Source organism: Taeniopygia guttata, chromosome Z (genome assembly GCF_048771995.1).
Source record: "Taeniopygia guttata chromosome Z, bTaeGut7.mat, whole genome shotgun sequence".
Classification (NCBI taxonomy): Eukaryota; Metazoa; Chordata; class Aves; order Passeriformes; family Estrildidae; genus Taeniopygia; species Taeniopygia guttata.
The window spans coordinates 48512094-48537448 of NC_133063.1; the positions used below are offsets into that span (position 1 = coordinate 48512094).

The 25355-nt window shown below is 40.4% G+C and overlaps 1 protein-coding gene across 1 annotated transcript in view; it reads right to left on the reverse strand.

The window, feature by feature from the left end:
* Nucleotides 1-1489: 1489 nt before the first annotated feature.
* Nucleotides 1490-25355, reverse strand: part of ADAMTS12 (ADAM metallopeptidase with thrombospondin type 1 motif 12) — a 147109-nt gene continuing 123243 nt past the window's right edge. The window contains exons 18-24 of the mRNA XM_030257799.4: nt 22076-22286; nt 18899-20047; nt 14122-14274; nt 11481-11654; nt 9757-9903; nt 7806-7959; nt 1490-5198 (exon numbers count right to left, since the gene is read on the reverse strand). Coding sequence (XP_030113659.4) covers nt 4996-5198; nt 7806-7959; nt 9757-9903; nt 11481-11654; nt 14122-14274; nt 18899-20047; nt 22076-22286 — 2191 coding nt within the window. The 3' untranslated portion in view covers nt 1490-4995. The remainder of the gene's footprint in view (nt 5199-7805; nt 7960-9756; nt 9904-11480; nt 11655-14121; nt 14275-18898; nt 20048-22075; nt 22287-25355) is intronic.

The following is a 25355-nucleotide window of genomic DNA, read 5'->3' on the forward strand; positions in this document are numbered from 1 at the left end:
CCCTCTGCCCCTTTACCACAGAGAGTTGGTGCATAAAGAGGTAACCTGGCCTGAAAGGCTCAGCAAGGGGGCAACTGGCGCCAAAAGGGCTCAGTCCTCAGCTAAGAATGAACATTTTATTCTGGAGAGCTGATGTGGGAAGAGATAAAAGAAATATTCTTGACTAAGAGACCCTGTTTTACAAACTATGAAAGACACACAAATTATCACAGAGGCAGAAACCTTGTACACACACACACAGTGAAAGTGCAGGAGACCTCTCCCTGGAGTCTGGACACAAGTTCCATGGTTACTTCCCTAGGGATTGAGGGAAAGGGTCCTGATGTGTGCTCCACCAACAAAGGGATGGTAAGATACACTGAATCCTAATTTGTATTGTTTCTTCACCAGCTGTAACATTTAATTAAAGGTACCTTTAACCTCATGCTGTATTTACCGACTAGTAGTCTCTTTTTGTCCTTATTCCTGTGTAGTATTTAGTTTGGTTTAAGTCTTATTATGTCTGTTAGTTTTATGTCTATTAAATAAAGAATCAATTCCATAAGAGACTGAATGAGCCATTGTTAAAGAACTCACAAATGAGAGTGGGTTTTGTGGTGCTGGCCATCTCAATAAAGTTACTGCCTGCTGCCAGAGGCCTGGCCAAAAGGCAAGGATTTAGCTAAACCCCCACTTCCATTTGTAACAGTGCTGCTTGGCCAAGTCAAGGGGGTGCTGCAAGCTATGCCAGGCAGTGCAGCAACCACAGGATCTGCTCGTCAGGCTGTGCTGAGCACTGGGTCATCCAGGAATGCGTGTTGGACTTGGCAAAGCAGAGGGAGCTTCCACTCACTCCTCAGATCAGTTCAACCCTCTCCCTTAGAGCACCTGTGAGGGTGCTGTCCCTGTGGGCTGCACTTTCTAAAGTAAAAAGGAGCAAGTTCCCGCGACTTCACAGGGTGTTGTGAGGCTAAGCCCATGCATGGAGGCATGGGGTGGAGTCTGGGAACAGAGTGAGAATTGGTGGTGCTCTCTGCCAGAGCCTAACTTTGCTCCTTGGCAGCATGCTAAGGATCAGGGCTGGACTGATCAAGTTTCTGGGCGTAAGCACCAGCAGGACTGGCAAAACTTGAGTTTTGGGAAGATTCAGGGTGTAGGGCAAGGGGCATGGTAATATTATATACATCTCTTCAATAGACACGACAGACACTCTCACTTGCTGCCAACAAATTAAGACATATCTGCTTAAGAGGTGGTAAGATTTCCTCTATTTCATAGGAAGTAATGAATCCTTTTAGTGTATATTTTTACTTAGCACCATGGCCTATTCTACTTTTTTCCTCTCACCCATTTTAATTTTTTTTTTTATGCTGGAGTATCAAGCACCCAAACAATTCAGTGATGGGACTCCTGGCATATAAAATATATTTATAAAGCTTTTGTTTTTTTGTGAAAATTCTATTGTATCAATCTTCTTGCACTGCAAACATAAAATACCAGAGACATCAAACATATGCAATGCCATTTATTGAAACTTGAATCAAATATGCCATCATAGTTTGCTTTTTAAACTTTGAAATGTTAGAACAAGCTGTGAAGGTGAAAAATATACATTTTTTTCCTGAGCAATCTGTTGAAGCTGATGTGTCTTGGGCTAATATGATAATATAATGACAATACACCTCTGCCCTTAGTATTCAATTCAGTTTTGAGACTAATGACCTTCTAGGTTCACATCATAAATCCACCTTTACTTAAGAACAGTTGTATTGTAACAGCAGTGGCACTGCTCTGTTAAAACGGTTGTCACTATATTTTCCCTAAAGTTTTAAGCTGAGAAACAGTAATGACTACATTTCCCTGGGTAGAATGATTATTCTGACTAATATCCATAATATAATTTATTCACTCCTTATTAATTTCAAATGAAATAACAGCTCCCTGAAGAAAACAATGAAGGCAGAAATGTTTAACTCCATACTAGCCCTAAGGAGCACTGGAAAGGACAACTCCTGCAGGCATTTTTCTGTAACCTACACCACATCCACTCGGTCAGCTCCTTTCTCATTAGCCCAAATACCTGGTGGCCTCCTTCTGCTGACGTCTGTGAATAAAATGTTATGCAGGTACCCTATGCACAGATTACTTTGACCAGGAACTTTGTCCCATCCAAATCCCATAGAATGCTTCTGGGAATGTGAGGAGGAGCACCTGCACTGCCCACCAATCCAGGTTGTTTGGCTGTCAGGGAACTCTCTACGCCACACAGCTTGAGCCCAAGCCTTGCCCAAATCCTTCCTGAATCAGGCATGACACCTCTGCTCCTGCACACAATTCAGTACTTCTGTGTCCAGAGGAGTAAGAACTGCCCAGAATTCCATTGCTCAAAGGGTCCCCAGAAGGACAGAAGCAAACTTGAAACTTAAAAAGCATCATGTCTGGCATTGACCAGCAATACCACGGACATATATTATTGTAAGAATGTGTGCATGTACACACATGCACCATTGCAAGTCATCCCCATATCTGTTAACCTAGCACCACACTTTTAACAGTGGATTTTGTTTTATCAGCACCTAAAACTGGCGTTATATTGCCATCAGAGAGGTTAATAAATCTAACCTTACTATGCTGCATATTTTGAACTCCCAGAGACTTCAAGTGAAGAAGTAAGTCCTAAGCCAAAGGACACAAACCTTTGAAAAATGACAATTTGACTCGTGGCCATCATTAAGTTAATACATAATAGCCAGGCTGAAATACTTCTATTAACTTTCATAAAGGTCTGTCTTGAAAAAAAGCTACTGCTAGTCATAGATCTGTAACCACAGTGACACTTAGATTCATGACCATGTGTCTCACCGTACACTGCATAAAATGTGCATTTCCCTGTACTATAACCTGAAATTGTAAGGTAAGTAGGGTGCAAATCTGAGATTTTGGAAAAAGCCAGAAGAACTAAGGTGTCCAAATTCTACAGAATTCCAAAGGAATCTAATGTCTGCTCTTGTCCAGCCCTTTTCAAAATGCCCAAATGCCCAGCTCTGTTCCAAAGATCTGGTCTTGGCTCCCTGAAGCTTGTTGTAGCATGTTCTTCACTAGAAAAACAGTAATGCTATTTGGCGAGTGATGCTGTCATGCCTGAGGCCAAAGGTATGCAGATACTCTTATGGGCCTCAGATTCCTGTCCCAGGAGCCCTCAGTTCCACAATGATTATGGATTTGCACTGTAGGAGATGTCTGCTGTGAGTGAGGTGGCAGAGTGCTTCTGTGAATGGGCACTTATGCTCTACTGGGAGATACTGGATGACAAGATAGCTCTACCACTGAACATCTGTGTGAACTACAGTGTTTCCAGATGCTAGTTGGCCTTTTTGCTGATGGTGTAAAATTGATTTTAAAATGTAGTATGGGTAATTTCCAGCTAAAATGCCTGCGTGCCACACTTGAAGCTTCAGGAAAAGTTTAAGTCTGTCAAGTTGAATTCCACCACATAGGTTAACATGCTATTAGCAAAATTGTTTTGTTGGGCCAGTTCATTGCTTCTTCCTTTTTTTTTCATTTGTCAAAAACCAGAAATATTTCAGTTTTTAAATGCAAAAGACTCAACTTCCAATTGTCCTTGCCTACATTAGCTTAGACTTAAATCTTTTGCTTTCTCACTATGTGACTCCTTTACTCTTTGCGCTGTAAAGAGTGGAAACCAATACAGTGAAGGTTCCTGGTTCCTCTGTTCAGCAGCTCTTGAACTAAATATAGCTGACCACTAATATAAAACTGGTGGAAGTGGGAAGTCGAGAGAGAGAACACCACTTTTTCCAAAGGGTAAGTTCTGAGGTTAAATTTTTGCTGCAGAACAACCTTTATGCTGTATAAGTTTCCTGACAGCTTTATATGTCCTCCTGACATGTATCACTTGTGTTGAATACCTGCAGCTATAGAGACTGGCCATAGTCTTTAGCTGGTTGCCTCATCTAATTTCAAATGGCCTTGGATAGTTAATTTAAAATTTTTCTTTATACTGAAATTGTTCATCTGTTCAATCAGATGGAATGTATAAAACTGTCTGAAAGATTTTGCTGGTTTTTCCCCTAAATGTGTAAAATATACAGATAGATAAGGCACTTAGGAGTATGGTTTAGTGGTGGACTTTGCACTGCTGGGTTAGAGGTTAGATGTTGGAATTGTTGATCTTAAAGGTCTTTTCCAACCTAAATGATTCTATGACTACTAAGGTGGTAGATGCAAATGGCTTTTTTCATTTACCAAGAAATGCTGCTTAAAACATATTTGGGAACTTAATAGCCCACATTTTATGGGCTTTTCAGGCTACAGCAAGACATTTGTAGCAGAAGAAAATTGTCAAGAACGGGTTACGGCTGAGGTAGCCCTTAGAGATTCAGTCAAGTACTAAGCAAAGGTTTTTCTCCTGAAAAAAAACAATGTTCCAATTCATCCTGCCTATCATAAGCATAAGATATTACAAAACTCTGTTTCTAAGTTTCCTTACTGAGTAATGAATTTAGAGAAACACTGCCACTTCACCTTGATTCCTAAAAAAGAAAGGCAAGAGAGCATGAAGAGAATTGGCCCATGGCACAGGTACATGTCTGTTGCCCCAAGGACTACCTTCACTAAGCACTCTTGAGTAAGCAGTGCTGGTGTTTCAAGTGGGTTTTGGAAAAGAGATGGAAGAACAAGTTAAGCATTAATTACAAAAAATCAGAAAATTCTTGCAAGCCTGTTTCTAGTGTCTACGCATGCCTAAGTAGTACTAGCTGCTGGTACATTGAAAATTATGTTATAAATTTTGGACTATTACAGAGAAAAAATGGAAACAGTAAATTATGACTGATAACCATAGGCAATGTGCTTTCCCAGTTTTGATCACAGATTTCCATTTATGCTGGATGGTTCAGAAAAAAATAAGGAACATAAAACCTGTAAACAGATGCTCTATTCAAGGAAACAAGAAAAAAAAACCAGCTAGTGCCAAGCTGTTTGGTTGTTATTTTCTTAGTTTTGAGGTTTTCTTCTAGATTTAGTGTAATTTTGTTGTTTGAAGGCTCGCTGGTCCCCATGTCTTGCTTTGTTCCGAATTCGGGGCTGACTACACGTGAAGCAGCACTGAGTCTGTATTGATGGCAGCAAGCACTTGCCAATACCTTTCAGCCTCTGGCAGAAGTGAACTGACAGCTGGTCCTTGCTGCAGGGCAGCCCTGTAGTGAAGAAGATGACAAGAATTAGCCATATTTTGCTGGCACACCCCATGTATTTCTAGAATTTTGAACTGCTTCATGCCAGATTGTGATGTCTGTTAAGGATCTTATTTATGGTGGCTTTCTCTTCCCTTGTATTATGGGTCAGCTTGACCTCCCACTGAAATTCTAGGATCTTTTAGTGAACACATGACCTTCTGTTCTGGAAAACACAGCACTCATGACTGTTCAGGGGGACTTTACTTTTGTGGCAGACACAGCTGATGTATGTTTTCCACACTGACTTTTCTGCTGACAAGAACTGCTAGAGAAAACTTGGCAATAATTTATTCTTGTAACTGCCCCTAAGATGAGTAGCATGGGCTGGCAGGGTGCTGCACAGCCAGCCAGGGCAGGCAGGAGAGCATAGACAATGGACATAAAACTGCATGTTCAGCTTGGCTATGCTTTAACTGCTGCAGCATCAGAACATGGCAGGGACTGACTGCTGCTGTCTATACCATGCTAATAGGTCTGTGGTAGCTCTAATGAACTGAGACGGGACAGATTTTAGCCAGATATTAGAACTTGGAGTTTCTCAGCTGCAAGAAGACAAGGTGTGCAATAGAAGGAAGATGGTATATTAGCAGGGCTGTTCTCCAGCAAATCTCTCAACACTGCAATGGGGGAAACTCAGTGAAAACTTGTATAAAGGTAGTTTAAAACAGATGAAAGCATTTTTTTTCACACCAGGCTGTGACAGAAAGTCTGCCCCCAGGATATCCAGCCCTCTGTGCTAGAAGTTAGGGATGGGAAGCAAAGCAAAGCTTCCATAATCCAGGAGGAGATGGTTAGGGACATGTTTTGCCAGTTAAGACACTCACAAGTGTATGGGCCCAGATGGGACTCACCCCAGAGTAATGAGGAAACTGGTGAGAGAACTTGTCAAACCACTCTCAATCACCTACCAGCAATCTTGGCTAACTGGAGAAGTTCCAGCTGTCTGGAAATTCCCACCTACAGGAGAGTCAGAAGGATGATCCAGGGGACTACAGGTTTGTACAGCTACCTGAAAGGAGGCTGTAGTGAGGTGATGGTCAGCCTATCTTGCTCCACCTACAGTGAGAGGACAAGAGGAAACGGCCTGAAGCTGAGACAATGTTTAGAAAACATTTTTTCACTGTTAGGGTGGTCAGGCATTGAACAGGCTGCTCAGGGAGGTGGTGGAGTCACCATTCCTGGTGGTGCTTAAGAGGCATCTGGATCTGACACTGGGTGATGTGTTTTAGTGGTTCAGGGGTTGCAGTAGCACTGCTGTGTGGATGGTTGGACTGGATAGTCTTGAGAGTCTCTTCCAGCCTTGACGATGCCATTGTTCTGTGAACTTTCTGCCACAGGAGAGGGTGGAAGCAGACAGCACGACAGCATCAAAAAGAGTTGCAACGTATTAATGAAAGTTTAAATAAAAAGGCACTACATGGAAAACTTTTAATAGCCCAATATACATCAGCTGGAAATGCCGGAGGACTATCATGGAAATGAATCTCAGGAAAGCAAGCAACCTCCTGCATTCCTGCTAAGTAGCATTTTTTAATGCTGTTGTTGGAGCCATAAGGGTGGGCTGCATGGACTAGTGCTTACTCAGTAGGGCATTTATTATGTTTCATGGGCCACTTGAGCTTATATTCACAGAAGTAACTATTACTAATATGTGTAGGCAGTCTTTATTTGAGTTTGTCTTTCTGAACAGGAGAGGGACAGGAAATGAGAAGACCAATCCAACCCAGGGCAAAACACATGCTAAAATTATTTGAACTGCAGCAGGAGTGATGCATCACTCTAAAGAGCATGTCACATCTGCACTGCCCTCCAGATACAAACCATTCTCTCACTGTCAAATTAGACCCTTACCACTGACTAATAGGGAAGATCATCCTCCAAAAGGCTTATGAAAGTTTTTCTAGAAGGGCTGTGAGATGTTGCTCTTCTTATCTGAGGGTACTTCCTGGATACAGCAGTACACAGACTGCTCATAAAGATGTTACTCCTTCTGTAAGCTTCCCACTTCCCCTGATGCCTCTTTTTTTTGGCTATTAACCATGTACACAGCTGGGCTCCTGGGTCTTTTGAAGGACACCCTGACTCACAAGAGCACTTCTCTCAAAATCCTCCTGATTTTGGACAGTCCCACCCTGTGGGCCACTGATTTTTTTCAGTGTCTGTAAGAATTTGTTTGCATTCCCAGTCCAGAATTTACAGCTTCCACAGAGGGATCTATCTTAAGAAATGGCATCTGTTTGGACTCACTGTGTGTCCTTCCCAGTCCTGACTGCACTCTGAGTTACCTAAAACAGGCCAATACAAGCAACCCTACTAATTTAGTTGTGTTGTCATAAATTAGGGATGAATGCTCAGAGACTGCAGTCCTCATCATGGCAACACAAGGCCAGAAGTGCTGGAAGAGACAACAGTGTGGTTCTGCCAATAGAGCAACTGAGCAGTAGCAGGTCAGGGTGACCTGTAATTACTGAGCTCACACTACTCAAAAGAAGTTGATAGACTGAGTCAGATCTCAGTTTTTGCAGAATCTCAGCAGAAATGGAGAAAACTGCATGTGTATTACTCTACCTGTATTTTTCCTGCACTCTTGCAGATGGCATTTCTGATATTTTGTGGGCTTGGCTTTATCCACACACATACTGTCATCTTCAGTTTCATTGGTTTCTGTATTCATGCATCTCACAACTCTCTGCTGAATGCCCCCTCCACAAGAAACAGCACACTGAAAGAGTAATTTTAACAATATGTAAATTTTTTTTTTACATGGAAATTTTGTAAAATGGCAATATTTGAGCTGTGATGTGACAGGAAGCTAATATTGGCATGTGATCCAGAAGCAATGGCATTACAGTACTCTGTGTAGTATGCTCCATCCAGACACCTCCATGCTGCATTTTGGCCAGATTTGGAAGGATACAGTACAGGGTAAATAGTATAAATACAGCATCTTGGATTGTGCAAACAGGGGAAGAGGACTGTTTTCTACAGAGGAAAAGGATGATTTGCAATGCCAGTCCTACAATATAAGAGACTCATAAACCAAATTCATACCAATTAGGATCGTTTTTGCTTCCTGTGTTTTCTGACTATCTAAGTTAAATATGAATAAACAATTACAATGTTAGGTCTATAAATGACCAAGTAAAGAATTAAAAACAAGCCCAATAAGGTTTTGTTTCTTTCCTGGATTTTAAACAGGTGGTTACCCTTTCTTTAGGACAACAAAATAATTGCCAGCTGCTTGTTCTGGCTTCACACAGAAGGCCATAAAACCCAAACACTTTTAAAATATCTTCCTGTACCATTCTGTAAATGTACTTAATTCTTGTGACTTCCCAGAGCATCTGAGAATCCCAATTAGTTTTTAGTTTTTTCTCTCTACAGATAAATAGTGCCAGCAGATAAATACAAAGAATTCAGCAGCTAGAGAATGTCAGCTAATGAAGTACAAGAGATGAAGACAGGAGTGGAACCTCTGTCATTTTTCTGCAAATTATCCCCTCTCTAATGTGTATCTCTGTACATCAAGCACAATAGTACTGGCGTGAGGTAGACTGAAAGATCTTAGGTATCCTTGCAACAACTTTATATTGATGTTCTTGCAACAACTTTATATTGATGTTTTAAGTATTTTTATGAAGTAAAATTATTAATGAATATATCAATATGGGATTAATAAATAAGTAAAATAGTTGCTGTAATGTTTGGTATTCTGTTACTTACTTTATGTGCTTCACTTCCATATTTAAGTGTTACACTGACTCTGCATTACCTTATAGTCATGTCCCATCTAATGGCTTTGTGTCAAAACCAACTCATTGAATTTCCTGTGTTAAATGAGACTCCGATGTTTCCTGATTTGTGGCTCCTGCTTTTAGCATTCCTTCAACAATCCATTATACTCTGAGGAGTACTTGTAATGTATGTAATGTTTATTAAGGAAACTGAAGGGAAAGGTTTCTTTTATCATATTTATTTTATTCATATTTCTCTACTGCTATACATAAACATGTATAGCAACAGATAAATATGTATAGCAGATACTGGAAAGTTCCCCAAAGATACACCTCACATTTATCAATAAGATTTCTAGGTACAAAGTAGGAGGGTATTGGTCAAAATTCAGAATCTCTCTTTGTGTAGGCAAGTACAGTATTCCCCAAAGTTGTTTTGAGGATCACCTGATCCCTTCCAACAGTGGAAAATTGCAAATGCAAAGAGGAAGAATGTTAATGGTAAAACTCCTTTGTGCTTAGACAAGATAAAAGATGCCAGACTTCCAATGACATCGAATACAGCAACAGAAAATAGAAGCTACAATATCTGTCACCTGAAGGAATGGACATGGGCTGGCTATGAAATGTTCAATAACATTTTCAGAAGTTCTTCTCTTGCAGCTTCAGCTGTGCATAAGGAAGCGTACTTGCCACAGGGGCTGAGGTTTAGAGACAGGTGGATAATATGACCAAATACGGCCAACTCATGACAAAAAATGAAACAGAAATAAACTGAATCCTACCGGGCTCCAGGCCTGGTGAATCCACTGTGTGCAAGGCTGCCTGTTACAGGATGCAATGGCATCAGGTCTCTTGGTCCAGTCACAGTGCCCTTCCCGTGGGCAGGAGATGTGCCGCTTCTGCTGGCCACCACCACACGTCCTTGAACACTGGCAGAGACGGGCACAGTCAGAGGTGGGAGAGGATGAGAAACCAGAAACAGACCACAAAGATGGCTGGACATGTTAATTTAGAAATGAGGGGCCACAGATAGCAAGAACCCAGGGTCACAGGACCATGGGTTTAGAAAGATGTACAGGCATCATCCTGAAGTCCAGACATGAAGAAAACCTCTGCACTGGGACACTTATTCCTCCATGTGCTTAGGAAGGAGACTGAGAAGAAGCTGCTACACAGGGAAAAGCTTCTCCTGGCACATACTGCTGGAAGGACTACAGGGCAGAGTAGGAGTGGCTACACAGAACAGGCAACAGAGAACTGCTCATCAACATCACCAACATCAGCAGCATCTCTAACAAGAGAGTAGAAGTCATATATCAGCAGGATTCATCTGTAACATCGACTGAAGACACAACAAATTCATAAGATGCAGCATCTCATTTTTATTAGGTGGTTGGGGACACTAAAAATTCAATCCATACAACAATTGAGCTCTTTGGCAGTAAAAGCGTCATACAAAGTAGTGACCCAAGTTATTTTTAAAATATTCTTCTGTCCACATTCTAAAATTACTTATTCACTGATTTTTTTTTACTATTTTTTCACTAAGTCTGTAGTAGAGTCTGCTTGAAATACATAAAGTATTTCATACTCTGATATTAAATAAGGTATCAAATATACTTTGGATAATGCATTGTTACTGTCCTACAAGGAATTGCATCCCTATGGACAGAACAATATATCTGACATCTGATAAATGAACCTCTTCAATCCATTTCTATCCAGTGTCCTTAGTATGAGGACATCTTCCAGGGTTGGACTTGTGTTTTTATAAAGTATTTAAATCTGCAAACAGATGCAATCATTCCATTATTTTTATTTTTCCTCCCCCTGCTAACTGCTCTGACAGCACACCCTGGCCTACTCCAGGTGTGATTTATTAGTGCCCCATAAAGGAAATGTGATCACCTCCCTTAAAAGCCCAAAGCATTAGGTCCACAGGGCTGCAAACATCGTGCCACTTTCTCCAGCACTGCTTTCAGTGGGGTTAAATTCTAAGATATAATCAGGCCACATGCTTTAGCTGACATAAATATGTGTCTGGCTGCCTCTAAGTTTGTTGGTACAGATTTACATTATAAAGGGACCCAAAAGTCAGATTTATCTTATTTCTGGTTTAAGCTCCATAAAATTTCAGTCCAAAAGCGTATAAATTTGCCATAATGAGAAGGCAACATTAAAACAGCAGCAAAAAGGATTCATCTAAATGAACCACATTTACCGATCCAATAAGGATAGCTACAACAAATTTTCTTCCAGACCATCTGCTTCTCCCTTTCAGGACATGGAAATTTAGAGCTCCAGCTGTAAATCACACTCAATCCTAAGAATGATTCTGTGAAGCCTTATGAACACCTGTTGTAATTTTTGCTGTAGCCATGCAAAATAACTCACCAGCTGTGTGTCTTCCTTGGAGCACAATTTTACCTCACAGCATGGGATCCAACAGCTGCTGTTACCTGAAAGGCAACTGCTGACTCACAAAGCCTCTTTCAAAGAACAGTACCTCACTCCAGGGCTCCAGACGCCATTGCAAGCAAGGTTCTGTGTTACAGCTAGTGTTGAGCTGTGGTTTATAGCCGAGTAACTGGCAGTGGAAAGGCTTGAGCAGCCGCTTTTCCCCAACATCAATGCAGTGAACATCTCGGGTCTTGAAGCCTCCGCTGCAGTTCACAGAGCACTGTACACAAAACAGAGAGGGGCACATCTCCACATGATGAGCCCCACTGAAGGGCTGTACCTTCCCCAGGCAAAGAACAGGAGTACAGCCTGAGCTTTGAGCATCCTGAATAGTAGGAATTTCCAGTTTACTGTAACACCAATCTGTTGTGAGTCTTAAACACTGTGGCTTTTCCCGCAGCAGCCTGGAACATGCCATGTAAGTACTTCCTCTGCTAAACTGCTATGGCCATTAATAATATGGAAAAATATTTAATTGGCAAGTCTTGCCAGCCATTTCCAAATAATGTCATAGTGAAAGAGTCATAATGCAATAAATACAAAAATAGATTCTGTATGCAAGAATATTGTCAATTCTTTAGTTGCTTCAGAGAGAGGAAGGCAGTGAGTAGTAGTTCCCACCCTCATCTTCCTTCCATGCACCTCCAAGGCACCAGGAGAATTCATACCCCAAGAGCAGCCTCAGTTTGAGAAGGTGGGAGGGAAGAGAGAGCCACTCTGAGACTCAAAGCCTGTGAAATCACTGCCCAGCTTAGAGCTCTGCTGAGGAGCTAAGTGAACCCTTCCAGTCTCCTTTTTCTAGCCAGAACTTCTTCCAAGCCTCATGCAGCATCACCAGGTCCTGGCAACAAAATTTAGGACCTTTCCTGCTCTTGAGGAAGAACTGAATTTGCTACCCCAGGGATAAAGAAAAATTCACGTTTTGTCTTTAAGCAGAATTAAAGCCAATTCCAGCTGCACCACTGAAAGCTCCTCAAATCACCTCTCACCTTTACCACTATGATGCAATAGCAACTAATGCTGTTTTCCTTTGCATAAATAAGCATCCTTTAGTTGAGCAAGGAATCTGAATGTAATACCTCCCCTATGGGGTGAAGAATGGATGGAAAGGAAATCCTTACTCTCACAAGACAGGTTTTTGTCTCTCTGGATAGAAACAGTGGACAGAAGTGACTCTGTAAGAAACTGAGTACAACAGTCTCAAGATATACGCAAATTATATTGGTGTTAAACACAGATTCTAAGATTTAGTCTGAAGCACCTTTCTATTAGGGGAGAGGAAAAATTAAATCAGAGTAGAAAACAGAAAAAGCTCTACTGCACTAGCAGGGAAGCCAGACATCTTGCTGTGACAACATATCTTCAAAATGTTTGAAATGAGTAACCAAAAACAATTGCCACTTTAAAACAAGCAAAATTTAACCTTTTTTAATACATTAAACTGTAATTAAGTTTGTACAGTTCACTTGATGGAAAAAATGACAGGTAACACAAATCTGATAGGAGAAGCCTCCTGCCTCAAATGTGTTTCATAACTGGTTTGACATTTAAAAAAATTTGCTTCCTGTTATATTTCATCATTAAACCTGTTTGCCTACTATTTTTTGTGACATAACCATCATTCACCTGTTGCAAGAGCAATGACATTTATGAAGAAAAAGTGAAGGTGAAATTGCCCACTGCAGCTGGGAGGGCAGGATGTCTATGTATCTCTTAAAATTAATTTCAAAGGCTTAAATGTAGTTATGTAAAGCCTTGGCCTTTCCTGAACTTTCTAAAGAGGCATGTAATTCCAGTTCAAATCAATTTTATGCCTAAGAGCTCAATAATAACACAGGTTTTGTAACTATAACCTTTTATTTATATCAATCTGCCCTCTAGCCCAATGGCAACAACATTGTCCACAGAAATGATCTGTATTGGAAATATTTGAGACACTTACCTTTTTCCTTATTAAACTAACAATATTTTAAACAGAATTTTGTAGATTATCTCCTTTTAGTCTTGAAAAACAACCTGTGGTTTGAAACTCAATTTTCAGACTGCATGAAGACAAAATATAATCAGCTTCAAGAAGTCACCTAAGTCCTTCCAGGTGTTCTTCACACAGCTTAAAATATCAAAATGGGACTCAAGCACAATTCTTTGGGCTCCACTTAGCACCCCTGGACACTCTTCTGTCTCTTGAACAGGATATGGGTATGAAACTAGGACCAAAGCGAATCCTACACATAGCAGACTTTGAGGTTATGTGAATGGGGAATAAACCATGTCAAGAGACAGTACATGGTGACAAGGGTGAGTAGGAACATGACAACTCCCTTTCCCAAATTCCCAATGCTCCTTAAAATTAGGCTATATCCCTGGAGGCAGAGATTAAAAAGATGGCACAAACAACTATGTACAGCTTTGCCCCGTCAGCTCCATAGAACAGGAGCAGTGAGTCCTGCTTGCTCTAGATGCAAGAATTATGAGCACAACCCACCACAGGAAGGACAAAATTCACAGCAGATGTCTTTCCAGATATAACTTGGTCAGGAAATTAGTAAATTAGTGCTGAATGGTCAACTGGGAATAATTCATGCATTCACTGAGTAAATAATTGTTTTAAAAATGAAATATTTAGAGTTTCATACCCACTGAAATGTGCAAGCTTACTGTTCATACACAGCTCTGAATGAAGTTACCTTGCTCCAATTTCCTGTTTTCCAGCTAGCACATGGGCGGAGATAACATCTCCTTGCAGAATCAGGCTTTTTCATGTTCTGACAGTGAGATATATTCCTGCTGCTGCACTCCACATGTCTCCAGAAAGCCCCCATTCCACAGGTCGTAGAGCACTGCACAAGGACAAGAGGAAAGCCCAGGGGCAAGCTCAACATTAGTATATAATTCTGGAAACAATCCTGGAACCTAAATATAAATATCTAGAGCCCTTTTAGATGACATATGTTATTGGAGATACCTGAAAGAAGATTTGAAATTCACCCATATTTTACTTAATATTCTGAACAAGGGCTTTCTTTGGTTTCTTAAGACAATACCAATCCTGATTTATACTATGCACTTATTTTCTTTGGCAAACTCCTGCTTACCAAGACATTCTAAATCTGTACCAGCTGTTCCTGTTTTCTTCTACTATCTTTGGGGATCCAAAGTAAAATGGAATTGCATCCAATCTTCAGCATGCTCCCTCTCTACCCCTAACACTGCTGATAAAAGAGTCAGCTAATTGAGTGCATGATGCTGAAAATCTTAAATATGTGAGAATCTTAAGAAAACTGTACAGGAAAATGTTTCTCTACATCAGGAAGTGGCTGAGTGTTTTCAGCATCTGTGAGGATTTTTGTGTCTCTTTCGAGGAAAGAGAATATTGATTATTCCAAGCCATATCCCAAGAGTGCAAACTCCTCACAAAAAACCCCAAACACTGTCATTGTATTCTGAAGCAGGAGGGGTTGAAAAGTGGTTGGAGACACCCATTTACCTTTTTCTGCCTTAAAAAGGGTGGGTCAGTGAGCTATACATGTAGAGCCAAACTGAACAACACTAAGCAGCGTGTAGCTGGCATGAGAAACAGCCATAATCTTGGATTAGACTTAATCCAAGCAAAATAATGAAAAGAGCAAGCAGGTTTGTCTGGTTTGAACTCCCTGCATGGCAGTGGGAAAGTTAAATGCAGAATGCTGAGTAGGTGTCCTTGGAAAAATAAGGAAACTTGAAGCTAAGGCAGGAAAAAAAGTCAACACTGGAGATGTTTGATCCCATGGCAATTCCCAGGATGTGTGTCCAAGTGGCCACAAAGGTCTTATTAAAGGAAACTGCATACCACTGCTCTGTTTTGCCTAGTGACACACTTACCCAAGGCAACTTTTCTGTCTGAGAGACTGCCCTTGTCTTGCTTTCTGATGGCTTGATGCCTTTCCCCAGCTTTGCCACACCAGTGTGACAACACCAAGACTTCACTAAAGGGATGCTTAAGTCTTTGAATGAAGCCCCTTTCTGAGCACACATGAGAAGAGCAAAGGTGACTCCGTGGATGATGCTGGACAGATCACACTGAGAAAGATTTATGTTCTTGTCTGAGGAAAGTGAAACACCAGGATTTTTTCAAACCTTGTTGTGTGCAGGCACAGGGTCAAGAGAGAAAGGCATGATACCTCAAATGGTTTCAGAATAAAGCCTTAGCTTTCTTGTCTGTAATTTGATGCTCAGTAAGTTTCTGAAGACATACTGCTTTTCCTTTTGTCATTTGGGAACCAAAATTTCCTCTTGGCACAGTAGATGTTGGGCACAGAGGGAGAAAGTGCAGGTGACTTTACATGACCAATAGAAGAATGAGATGACCAATATTAGAGTGAGATGATCTCGTGGTAATAGAGTATCTTTGCTACCCAGAAAGCTCTTAGAAAGAGAAGTGACAGCCCAGAATAGCCTGGAAATTAGTAGGAAAGAAGTAAAATTTACAGACAAGCACTGGTGGAAATGGGCACTGTTTTGCCCTACTCAAATTAGTGCTCTCCCTTGAGGGGACAAGTGCCAACCCTCTTATGGGACATGCCACACCTTTCCACCTCAGTGACTATCACTGCTCTTGGCACTATTTATTTACTAGTATGGACATCTCCTACAGAGTAAAGCAATGTCAAAATACTGACAGCTACTAAAAGAGAAAGAGCACAGCAAGATATTCATCAGGGTAGGTGCAGTGGTCTTGAACTACCAATGCCTTGGAGAGATGTCATCTAGAAACAGATTCAAAGTTTTACTAAGGATGGGCAAACAGAGCAAAAATAGTCAGAGCAAAAAGTCAGAAAACTACAGATTGAAAATTAATTAAAAGTAATGAACAAAAAGAAAAGGTTCTGTGAATGTCAGACTCAAGGTGTGTATGTGAAATAGATAACTTTTATTTAATGCAAATGAGAATAGCTGACTTTATTAATAGACCCATGGAATGGCTGTAATTGGAAAGGACCTTTGCTCAAGTAGGGGACCTAGAGGCAACTTCCCAGAACCATGTCCAGACAGCTTCAGAGTATCTCCAATGATGGAGACTCCAAAAATTCTCTTTTTCATCACTTATTCAAATTTGAAAAATGAAGTTCAATGTGCCACACTTCCCATAAAATTTATTTTAACAAGAAACAACAGCTTGCATGGGAGTAGCAAAAAACTACTAAATTATTAAAGAATAACAAAGTTAGATGCATTAAGTATCTTCAAATTGACTTCATCAGTTCTGTGAAACCAAATGTATTAACTTTATCTCTATATTCATTAAACTGTTCATTCAATAATCTTTGAACTGTTGAAAATCAATTTTTATAATAGATTGGAGAAGATCCAGAGGATTAAATAAGAATATCTTCCAATTTATCACTAGGAAAATAAAAAATCCTATCTGTGGTCTAATGGAATGCTTCACCCAAGCACACTTCACAAGGTAAAAACCAAATTATTAAACAATCAAGACCAAAATGGCAAATATTAACAAAGATGATAATGCAATCAAAAAGCTCACATGGACCCATCTAGAAGAAATAATTCAATTGAGTCTAATAACTTTTTCTGACAGGGGAACATGGCTTAATGAAAATAAGGAGGTGGCTGTTGTGATGCATTTTTACATGATCCTGCAAAGCATTTTTAAAGCAAATATAAATACAGTTTAGGTGAAATAATTACAAGATTAGTGTTCAACTAACTGAAAAACTGTAATAGAGTGGTCTCACTTATTCAATGTCAAAATGAACAGACATTTCAAATATGGTTCTACAAGGCTCCAAAGCCAGGCTCTCTTCAGCATTTTCAGTAACTAACTGAATGAGGAAAGACAACATGCATTTAAGGCATTTGAAGACGATGACAAGCTTGGAGAGTAGGCAGGAATGTTGAAATCTGAATTAAATGACATCTCACCACAATGGAAACTGTAAGAAAGCAGTAGCCTGAAATTAAAAAATGGATACAAAATACTACATTTAGGGAAAACTTTTTATGCATACACAAACATACACCCACACACACACATATATATATTTATTTTCACACACACAAACACACATAAACACATAGCTCCAAAATGCAACTGAGAACTTCCTCAGATTTAGAAATACTGTAATAGGGATCCAGCATTTACTATGAACCACAAATTGAATATATCAAAGCGAGATGGTTACAAAACAAGACAAATCTCATTTCTGCATTCACAAAGAGGGTAATACATAAAATGGTAATAATGAGTTGATTTTATATGCTATGTGTCCACTGGGACCACAATGAACATCATTGACAAAAAATATGTGATGAAACTGAAGCAAGATCAGACAAGAAAAATGAAATCCTCAGGTATTTAGAGAACACAAGGAGAATCTCAAAAGAATTTAGATGTCAGACCCCAAAAGAGTTATTACGAAGATAATTTTCCTCCACAGACTGCACATAAGAAAAGAGAATCCTCATTTTCAGTATGGACGATGTTTGTTATGTAGAAGGAAAATATTTCAAGATGGGTAATAAATGAGTAGAACAGTAGCATCTCTGATTCATTTAATCTCTGAGACACCTTTGCTCAGGCTGTGGGAACTTGGGGCCACAACCATTCCCTTGATCTTCTCTTTTAGGGTCTTGCACTCAAGCAGATCTAAAAGCAGGTCTTCTCTTACAGGGATATGTGCAGGAGGGAATGATTCACCTATCCTACTAGAACATGGGAAGCTAAGGCCATTCTAAGCTGGCCACAGGAATGCATAAGATGAAAGCTCAAATTGCCATTAGTACATGTCCTGAACAAGTGCTGGTGCACTGAGGACAAAGCAGGGATCTTACCCACTGTCTGCATCCAGCACCATCTCAGGGGTCTAGATATGCCTCCAGTGATATGAGATACACTTAGTAATCTCATGCTATCCTTTTTGGCCCTGAATTTCTGCATTTCTGTGATTGTGAATCATTCCCAGCAGACCCAAGAGCAAACTGGTGCACAGAAACAGAACTTGGATAGCATTCTCCATCAGTACTGAGACAGAGGCAGATCAGCACTAGGAGGTTTTCCAGATCTGACCCTCTTTAGCTTGGAAAAAAGGCCAACAAAAATGAGATGATTAGTTCAGACACCAACAGCTCTCACTTCCAGGTATCTATGAGTTCAAGAATATAAATTCCATTAGCATAAAAGGAACTCTGTTTACAGAAAAATAAAACTTTACAGTTGGAAGGGTATTAAATAGAAGTTGGTAAATTACGGCCAAGCACCCATGATGACTATATTCATTCTCTGTAAGCAAGCTAATCTTAGGTATCCCAAGTTACCTTTTTTTTGGGGGGTTTTTTGTGGTAAGTTTTTCATATGTACAATACTGATTTCAGATAATTGTGACAAATTAAGAAACTCCATTTCCACAGCAGTGTTCCAGACTGCTGTTCACACTCTCCGCTTCTTATGAGCAAAAAATAACTTACCTCACTCCAGTTGCCTACTATCCAGTAGGCATCACTGGGCAAACTGTTGGATGTTATTACGTGGCTGCTGTCTGTGACATTCATTAAAACAACCTCAGATGCTGCACTTTGGTTGTTCAGAGTATGCTTGGGAGCTGAGGATCGTGTGCTAGTGGTTATGGTGTCAGGCAGCTTTATTTCTTCTCTGCTGTCAGTCTGGTCTCTTGGTGCACAACCAAGCTCTGTAGGCATTTCTGTAACTAGTGGTTGTGGGGTTGTTACTTCTACAACAGGCACATCAACTTGCAGACTGACATAGTTTGCTGCTGTTGGAAACACCAGCTCTTGTTCTGCTCCGCTTATAGGATTGAGCACAGAAAAGTCTCGCTGATGAGATGCTGGTGGGGTCTGAGAAGTCATACTCTCACTCTGAGTGACAGGAGAAGTAGTGCCCAAGGTTGTGCTTCTGGTCCTGATTTCAGGATTGAGTTCTGTGCTGTAAAAGAGATCAGCTGTTTTCTTGCTGACTCCAAGTGGCCCATCAGTGTTGTCAGATTCCTCAGTTAAGTAATCATAGCTGGAAGTTATTTCTGGATTACTGGTAGAAGAGGAAACAGGAGTGTCTTCACTTATTTGCATCTCATTCTCTGCAGTAAAAACTGGCTCACTTTTAGAAGTGTTTTCAGCATGCCTTATATTTTCAGTACTTAAGCTGTTATGAAAAGGCCATGAAGTGCTATTTTGATATGAGCTATTTTCAGTAGAAACAATTGGGTAATTGTAAACATCACCTGATTCAGCAAAATTACTTTGTACTGTCCTGTTGGCTGCTCCCTCTTTTCTTGAGACATTGACCAAAACAGAGGACGTAGGCAAACAGGGAGTTACGCTTTCATGCTTGGGTATTTTTGTTGTAGTATGGAACCTGGGGTTTGGTCTGGGTATTCTGTGAGGAAGGCTCCACTCAGGATTGGCAGTTGTTTTTCTGATTATGATCTTGCCTCTTCTGGGTGCCTGTGGGGGAATCAGAAATCTTCCAGCAGAAGGGCATTGCTGAAGACCACATAGGGCCTTAGAGTTTGGTCTCTTGGAACTATCACATGGCTCATCATTATTTTTGGCACAAGTGACATTACGAGTCCTTATTCCACCACCACAAGTGACTGTGCACTGCAAATGAAACAGAATTAATGTATTTCCCCTGCACAGAAGTATCAGATGACGTTTGTTTATAATAAAGAAACATCATGACAAAAAATCAATTACAACGCTTTTCCTGAAGAACAAGCCTCTCATTCTAGTGATGTTCTGCTACCATGGAGTTATTTCCAAATTTTTTGACAGTAAATGTCACCTTGGGGAAATAGTAGTGAGAAAAAAACCTACATGATAAAGACAAAACATTAAAGTAATATGATAGAATTTGACTTCTTCATTGACTCACAATGTTATTTAGTCAATACCTTTTCCATCAGATTGAACCTGGAATTGAACACACACCTGACTGGCTCAATGCTGCTCACAGTGCCATAAACCTGCTGTGGTGATCCACGCAGCTCACAGACCCTTGCTGACTTTATGAGATTGATTTTTCATTCAGTCATAGTACAAGCATGAACTGCTGCCAGAGCTACTAGCATGTCTGTCCTCAATTAGAGATTGCTAAAACTATTTAGCCAACCTGGCTTCTAATTAAATGAGAGCACTGCTGTGTATAGAGTGCTGCAGCTAAGGAGACCCAGCTTTTCTGTGATGTTTTTCATCCTCAGGCCCACAGGTACAGCCATGCCTTCAGCAGCTGTCCTGCAACTAAGGACCTTGTAAAATCGCACTTCTCTGGTTGGAGATACTAAGGCTGGATGACTAGTTGAGTAGGAGCGAAGATGCTACAAAAAAACCTACAGGTAGAATTCTTCTTAGGAAGCAGGGAAGCCTAACCAGGTGCTCAACATGAAGTGATAAACTCTCCTTTTGCCAGGACTTTATTGCCCCTGGCACATTTAACTCATTTTAGAGCTAGTCTGGGTCACAGGGCAGTAGAAACACCAGTGACTTTGTGTTGCTGGAGCACTCTGTTGTTCACAGCTGTAAAATAACATCAGCTCTACAGCAACAGGAACAGGAAAGCAACCAGTGTTGTTTCACAGTAGACAGGTTCATCAGCTCCTGCCATTTTTGCAGGTGAAATACTTGTCCTACACTCACTCTCCAGTTTCTGAAGGTGTAAAAATGCATTTTTGTCAGTAAGTTGTAAATATAATCCACCAGTACATGAGCACAAGCAGTGTGCCATTCCTATATAATTGTACTGCTAGTCATGTAAATTCAATCTATTTTTTCACAGGTATTTAAAGCATGGGGGTTACTCAGTTAACAAAACAAACAACCTTCTGTGAGGATGGTTTGTGAGCATAACCAATCCAATACAGTCACAAGATTTTTTAGTACAGTATGTGACTTTGTTCTCATAGCAGTAAGACTAATAAAAACAAAGACTGAGGAGAAAGATGAGAGTGAAGTTTTCAAAAAAGAAGGGAAGATAGTATTTACAGCTGGAAGGGACCTTCAACAATCCAACTGCCTAAGCACTTCATGGGTGAGCAAAAGTCAAGGCATGCTGTTAAGAGCACTGTCCAAATGCTCTCTTAAACACCGACAGGCTGGGGACATTGAACACCTCTCTAGGCAGCCTGTTCCAGGGTTTGACCACCCTCCTAGAAGAGAAATGCTTCCCAGTGTCCAACCTGAACCTCTCCTGGTGCAGATCTGAACAATTCCCATATGTTCGCAAAGCTGTGGGAGAAAGGCAGAGTCTGGATGCAAGAGATATGAATGTAAAGAATTTTAAAACACTTTGTTGACCTACAGAGTTGACAGCAGTCATCCCCCTAGTCTGGCCCACAGCAGCCATTGCTCTCACACAGATTCTTTAGCAGTAAGCACATTACATTCTACAGTTCCAAAAGCTCAGCAAATTAACATGCAACACTTCCTAAAGTCTTTGGGAAGCAGGGCTGATTTGTTGTTGTTTTTCTTCTTTTCCTTTCTGCACAAAGGATCTGTGAACACATTAAACTATAAAAAAAGTATTTTAGAAAAAAATTTAAAAAGACAAAACAGCTGGTCGTTAGTCGTCTCAGCTGACTACTATAGATAATTTTGAGAAAAAGTTCAGTGTTTCAGCTAACATGAATTTACCTCAGTCCAGTTGCTCACTGTCCAGTCAGACGGGCACAAGATATCTCTGTTGCATGACAGATGGGTCTTTGGTTTAAGCAGGTGCTGGCACTCCGTGACATCCAGTGCTTGCTCATCAGATCCCACTGTCTGGATGCAAAGTACAGTTCTCTTCTTCTGGCCTGATGGACCACATGTGGTTGAACATTTCTGCCACTCCCCTGCCCACCACCTGAAAAGCAGCAGGGTGAGAAACATCAGAAAACAACCCACCACAAGCACATCAAGGAAAAGGTCAAAGACTGCAAGAAAAAGAGCCAGTAAATGTGGGCTCAGATATATGCTCTTCACATAAGGTTCAGATCACTCAAGCTCTCCCATCCACCTTGTGCTCTAGTACCAGCCAGTCAGTGAAAGAGAGAAGACAGAAGCAGGCAGGATTTCCAGACAAAGTAGGCAACAAGCATTATGCTTCAAGAAAGCGTAAACATCTACTTAGTAAGTAGTCCTTCAAATCCAAATCTGAGGAACTGCTAGCAAATCTACTTAAGCAAGTAACCTATTTACTCAATCCTATTGTTTGTCTGTTTATTGCTACCTCGGTACAGAAGAATTAACAAATGAGAATCACTGGGGAGTCTGTAATGACAGCACAGAGATCTCTTTACCCATGTCTAAGCAGCCAGTACTGCAGAAATACTCAAACTGGCTCTCCATAAGGGTTACCTCCCTCCACAAGGCCTCTTCCTATTAGGGGAAGCAGTGAGGCACACAGCCCCAAAACCAGGTTAGTCAGAGCTATGCTGTGTGGGATCAGTGCCCTCACTACTGTGTCCAGGCCTGCGTTAGGCTGGACTTTTCTGTACTTCATTCCTTCATGAAGTAGAAACAAGCCCTCTTTATGTCTCTGTCATGACTGAAGTCAGTCTCCATGCTGTGGTATGCAATTTTCCACCAAACTGAGGGTAACTCTTGAAACAGAGATTTTTTGAGTTCATTTAAGTCAACAAAATGAATTAAGCATTTATATTCTAGCTTGTAGAGTTATGTGTTGAATTTTAACTTTTTACTTAAGAAACCTCTGCCATGGTACAAAAAGGCATGAGAAAATGCAAATTTCTGAAGCTTCTTGCATAAAGAACAATACCAGAAATGACCGAAGATACCAAGAACCCAGATAAAGAGGCTCCTCTGCCCCTAAGCCTACCAAGACTGACAGACAGGACGCAGATAAGCACCAAAGGACCAAAAGCACACGCGCAAAGGAGAAAAGTTCAAAAGTTCAACCATGAAGAAGACCACGATCTTCAGCTTCAGAGACCACCAGAGACCCCCATGTGACCACCACAGCAAACCACGTGTGCCCAGAAGGGCGTGGACCTATTCAGCATGAGAGGCGAGGGCAGGCGGGGTCAGGGGTTGAATATGCACAGAGAAGTGTAATGTACTGCATATGGAACACCTTTGGGAATAAAGGTTTGGGTCAGACTAAAGCTCATGGCACAAGTCTTGGAGAGCGATCTCACTTGTGTCAGGCACTGACAATACATACCCACTTCAGAACTACCCCAAGTTGTGGAGTCTATTTATTTATTCCACGTATTGCTTCAACTCTTTCCTCTATAATAGCATTTTCCAGCACAAAACACCTTACCTACAACAGCTGTTCCCTTTACATTTGGTTCACATTAGCATTTCTCCAGCATCATCAAACTATTTTTTCCTATGCTGACCTAAAGCAACTTGTGCACCTGCATATCTGCCCTCTGTGATAAGAAAGGGGAGCAAAAATTTCTGGGTTTCTACAGTTTGAGAAGCATTGTCATCAACTGCGACATTTACCTGAAGATTTATCTTTATAGTTGAAAAAAAGAAGGAAAAAACAAACCAAGAAAAGCCTCTTTCCTTCAGTTAAGCATGCCCTAAGCAAGAATGCAGCTTCAAGCTGCTGCATAAAAAATCTGGCCCAGCTCTAAACTCTAAGCTACAAAAGCTCCTTAACAAAAGCTCGTTAACTTGTTCCAGAGTTTTCAAGGAGGTCACAACAAAGCCTTATAGTGAAGACAAAGCAAGAATATATTTTAAAAACACCTATCTAGAAAAAAAGGTAGAAAAAATTGCTTTTGACTTACAATCAACAGTATTCTAGTTTTGGGTTTTTTTAAGGTCCATGAACTTAAAGACAAAATAATCCTATTCTGATAAATAAATCAAAGTTCAGCATCCAGATTTATAACAGTTTTTATGCTTTGTCTTTGCTGATAATCCCTCTCCCCTCCCTACTGTAGTTTCCATGTTCCTTAATTCAGTTTTACTTCCACTGCAAATGAGCAGCCACTGATGTTGAAGGCACTGGTATCTATTCCTAATAATTAAAGAAAAAATAACCCAAACATCCAAGACTCAGAGCTATCAAGCTACCATACAGCTTATCTGTGCAGCCATCTGGTCCTCTCTGTAGTACATACACCTATCTTCTTCCTGTTTAGTAATCTATAAATACAGCATTTCCTCTTAAGTTACCCCACAGCCCTTCATGGCACTGACTGCTTTGCTCCAGAATGTAGTCCACTGTCACCATAACCCAGTGGTAAGGGCTCTGGACCAAATTAAACTAAAAAATATCCTAAAATATCTTTCCAAATAAATTAATATTCCAAACTAAACTAAAAAAACATCTGAAAGTATCTACCCAAAATATATTTCTCCTCCTCTTGCCTTCCTTCAGATTGTTTCTTGTTCTTCCAGGTCTGCAAACATCAAAGGAACTCTAACAAGTAAGTAAAAATTAAGTACACCTCAGCCAAACACAGCAATAAAAGGAAAAAGAGAGAAAATTATCACCACCTGAATAAAGCCATTTCAGGGTTATTATCATCTCTTGCATCTTCTTTACAATTTTATCTCTTCTATAATCTTGTAAATTGCTGACATTTCCGCACAAATGGAACATAAATATGTGAACAGCTCTATTAATTTTAATGGGACCAAATTACATATTTCGAGGTACAGATCTGCTAAACTGACACCTCTTCCCCCTCAGCATTTTCAAATGGCTCTGACTGAGGGTTTAACAACTGATACGTTGAAATACCAAATTCCAAGAAATAAATTATCAGAGCTTACCACAGAACCTACCTTGAGCAGCAAGTAATGGTGTGTGATTAACTGTCGCACACCATACACCTTTTAAAAGCTGTGGAAGTAGTCAAAAAAGTCAGGTGCTCCACAGTTAGAAAATCACAGAATCAAGATGTTATTTTATTCCATCTTCATGATCAAAATAAAACTACAGTCAGAC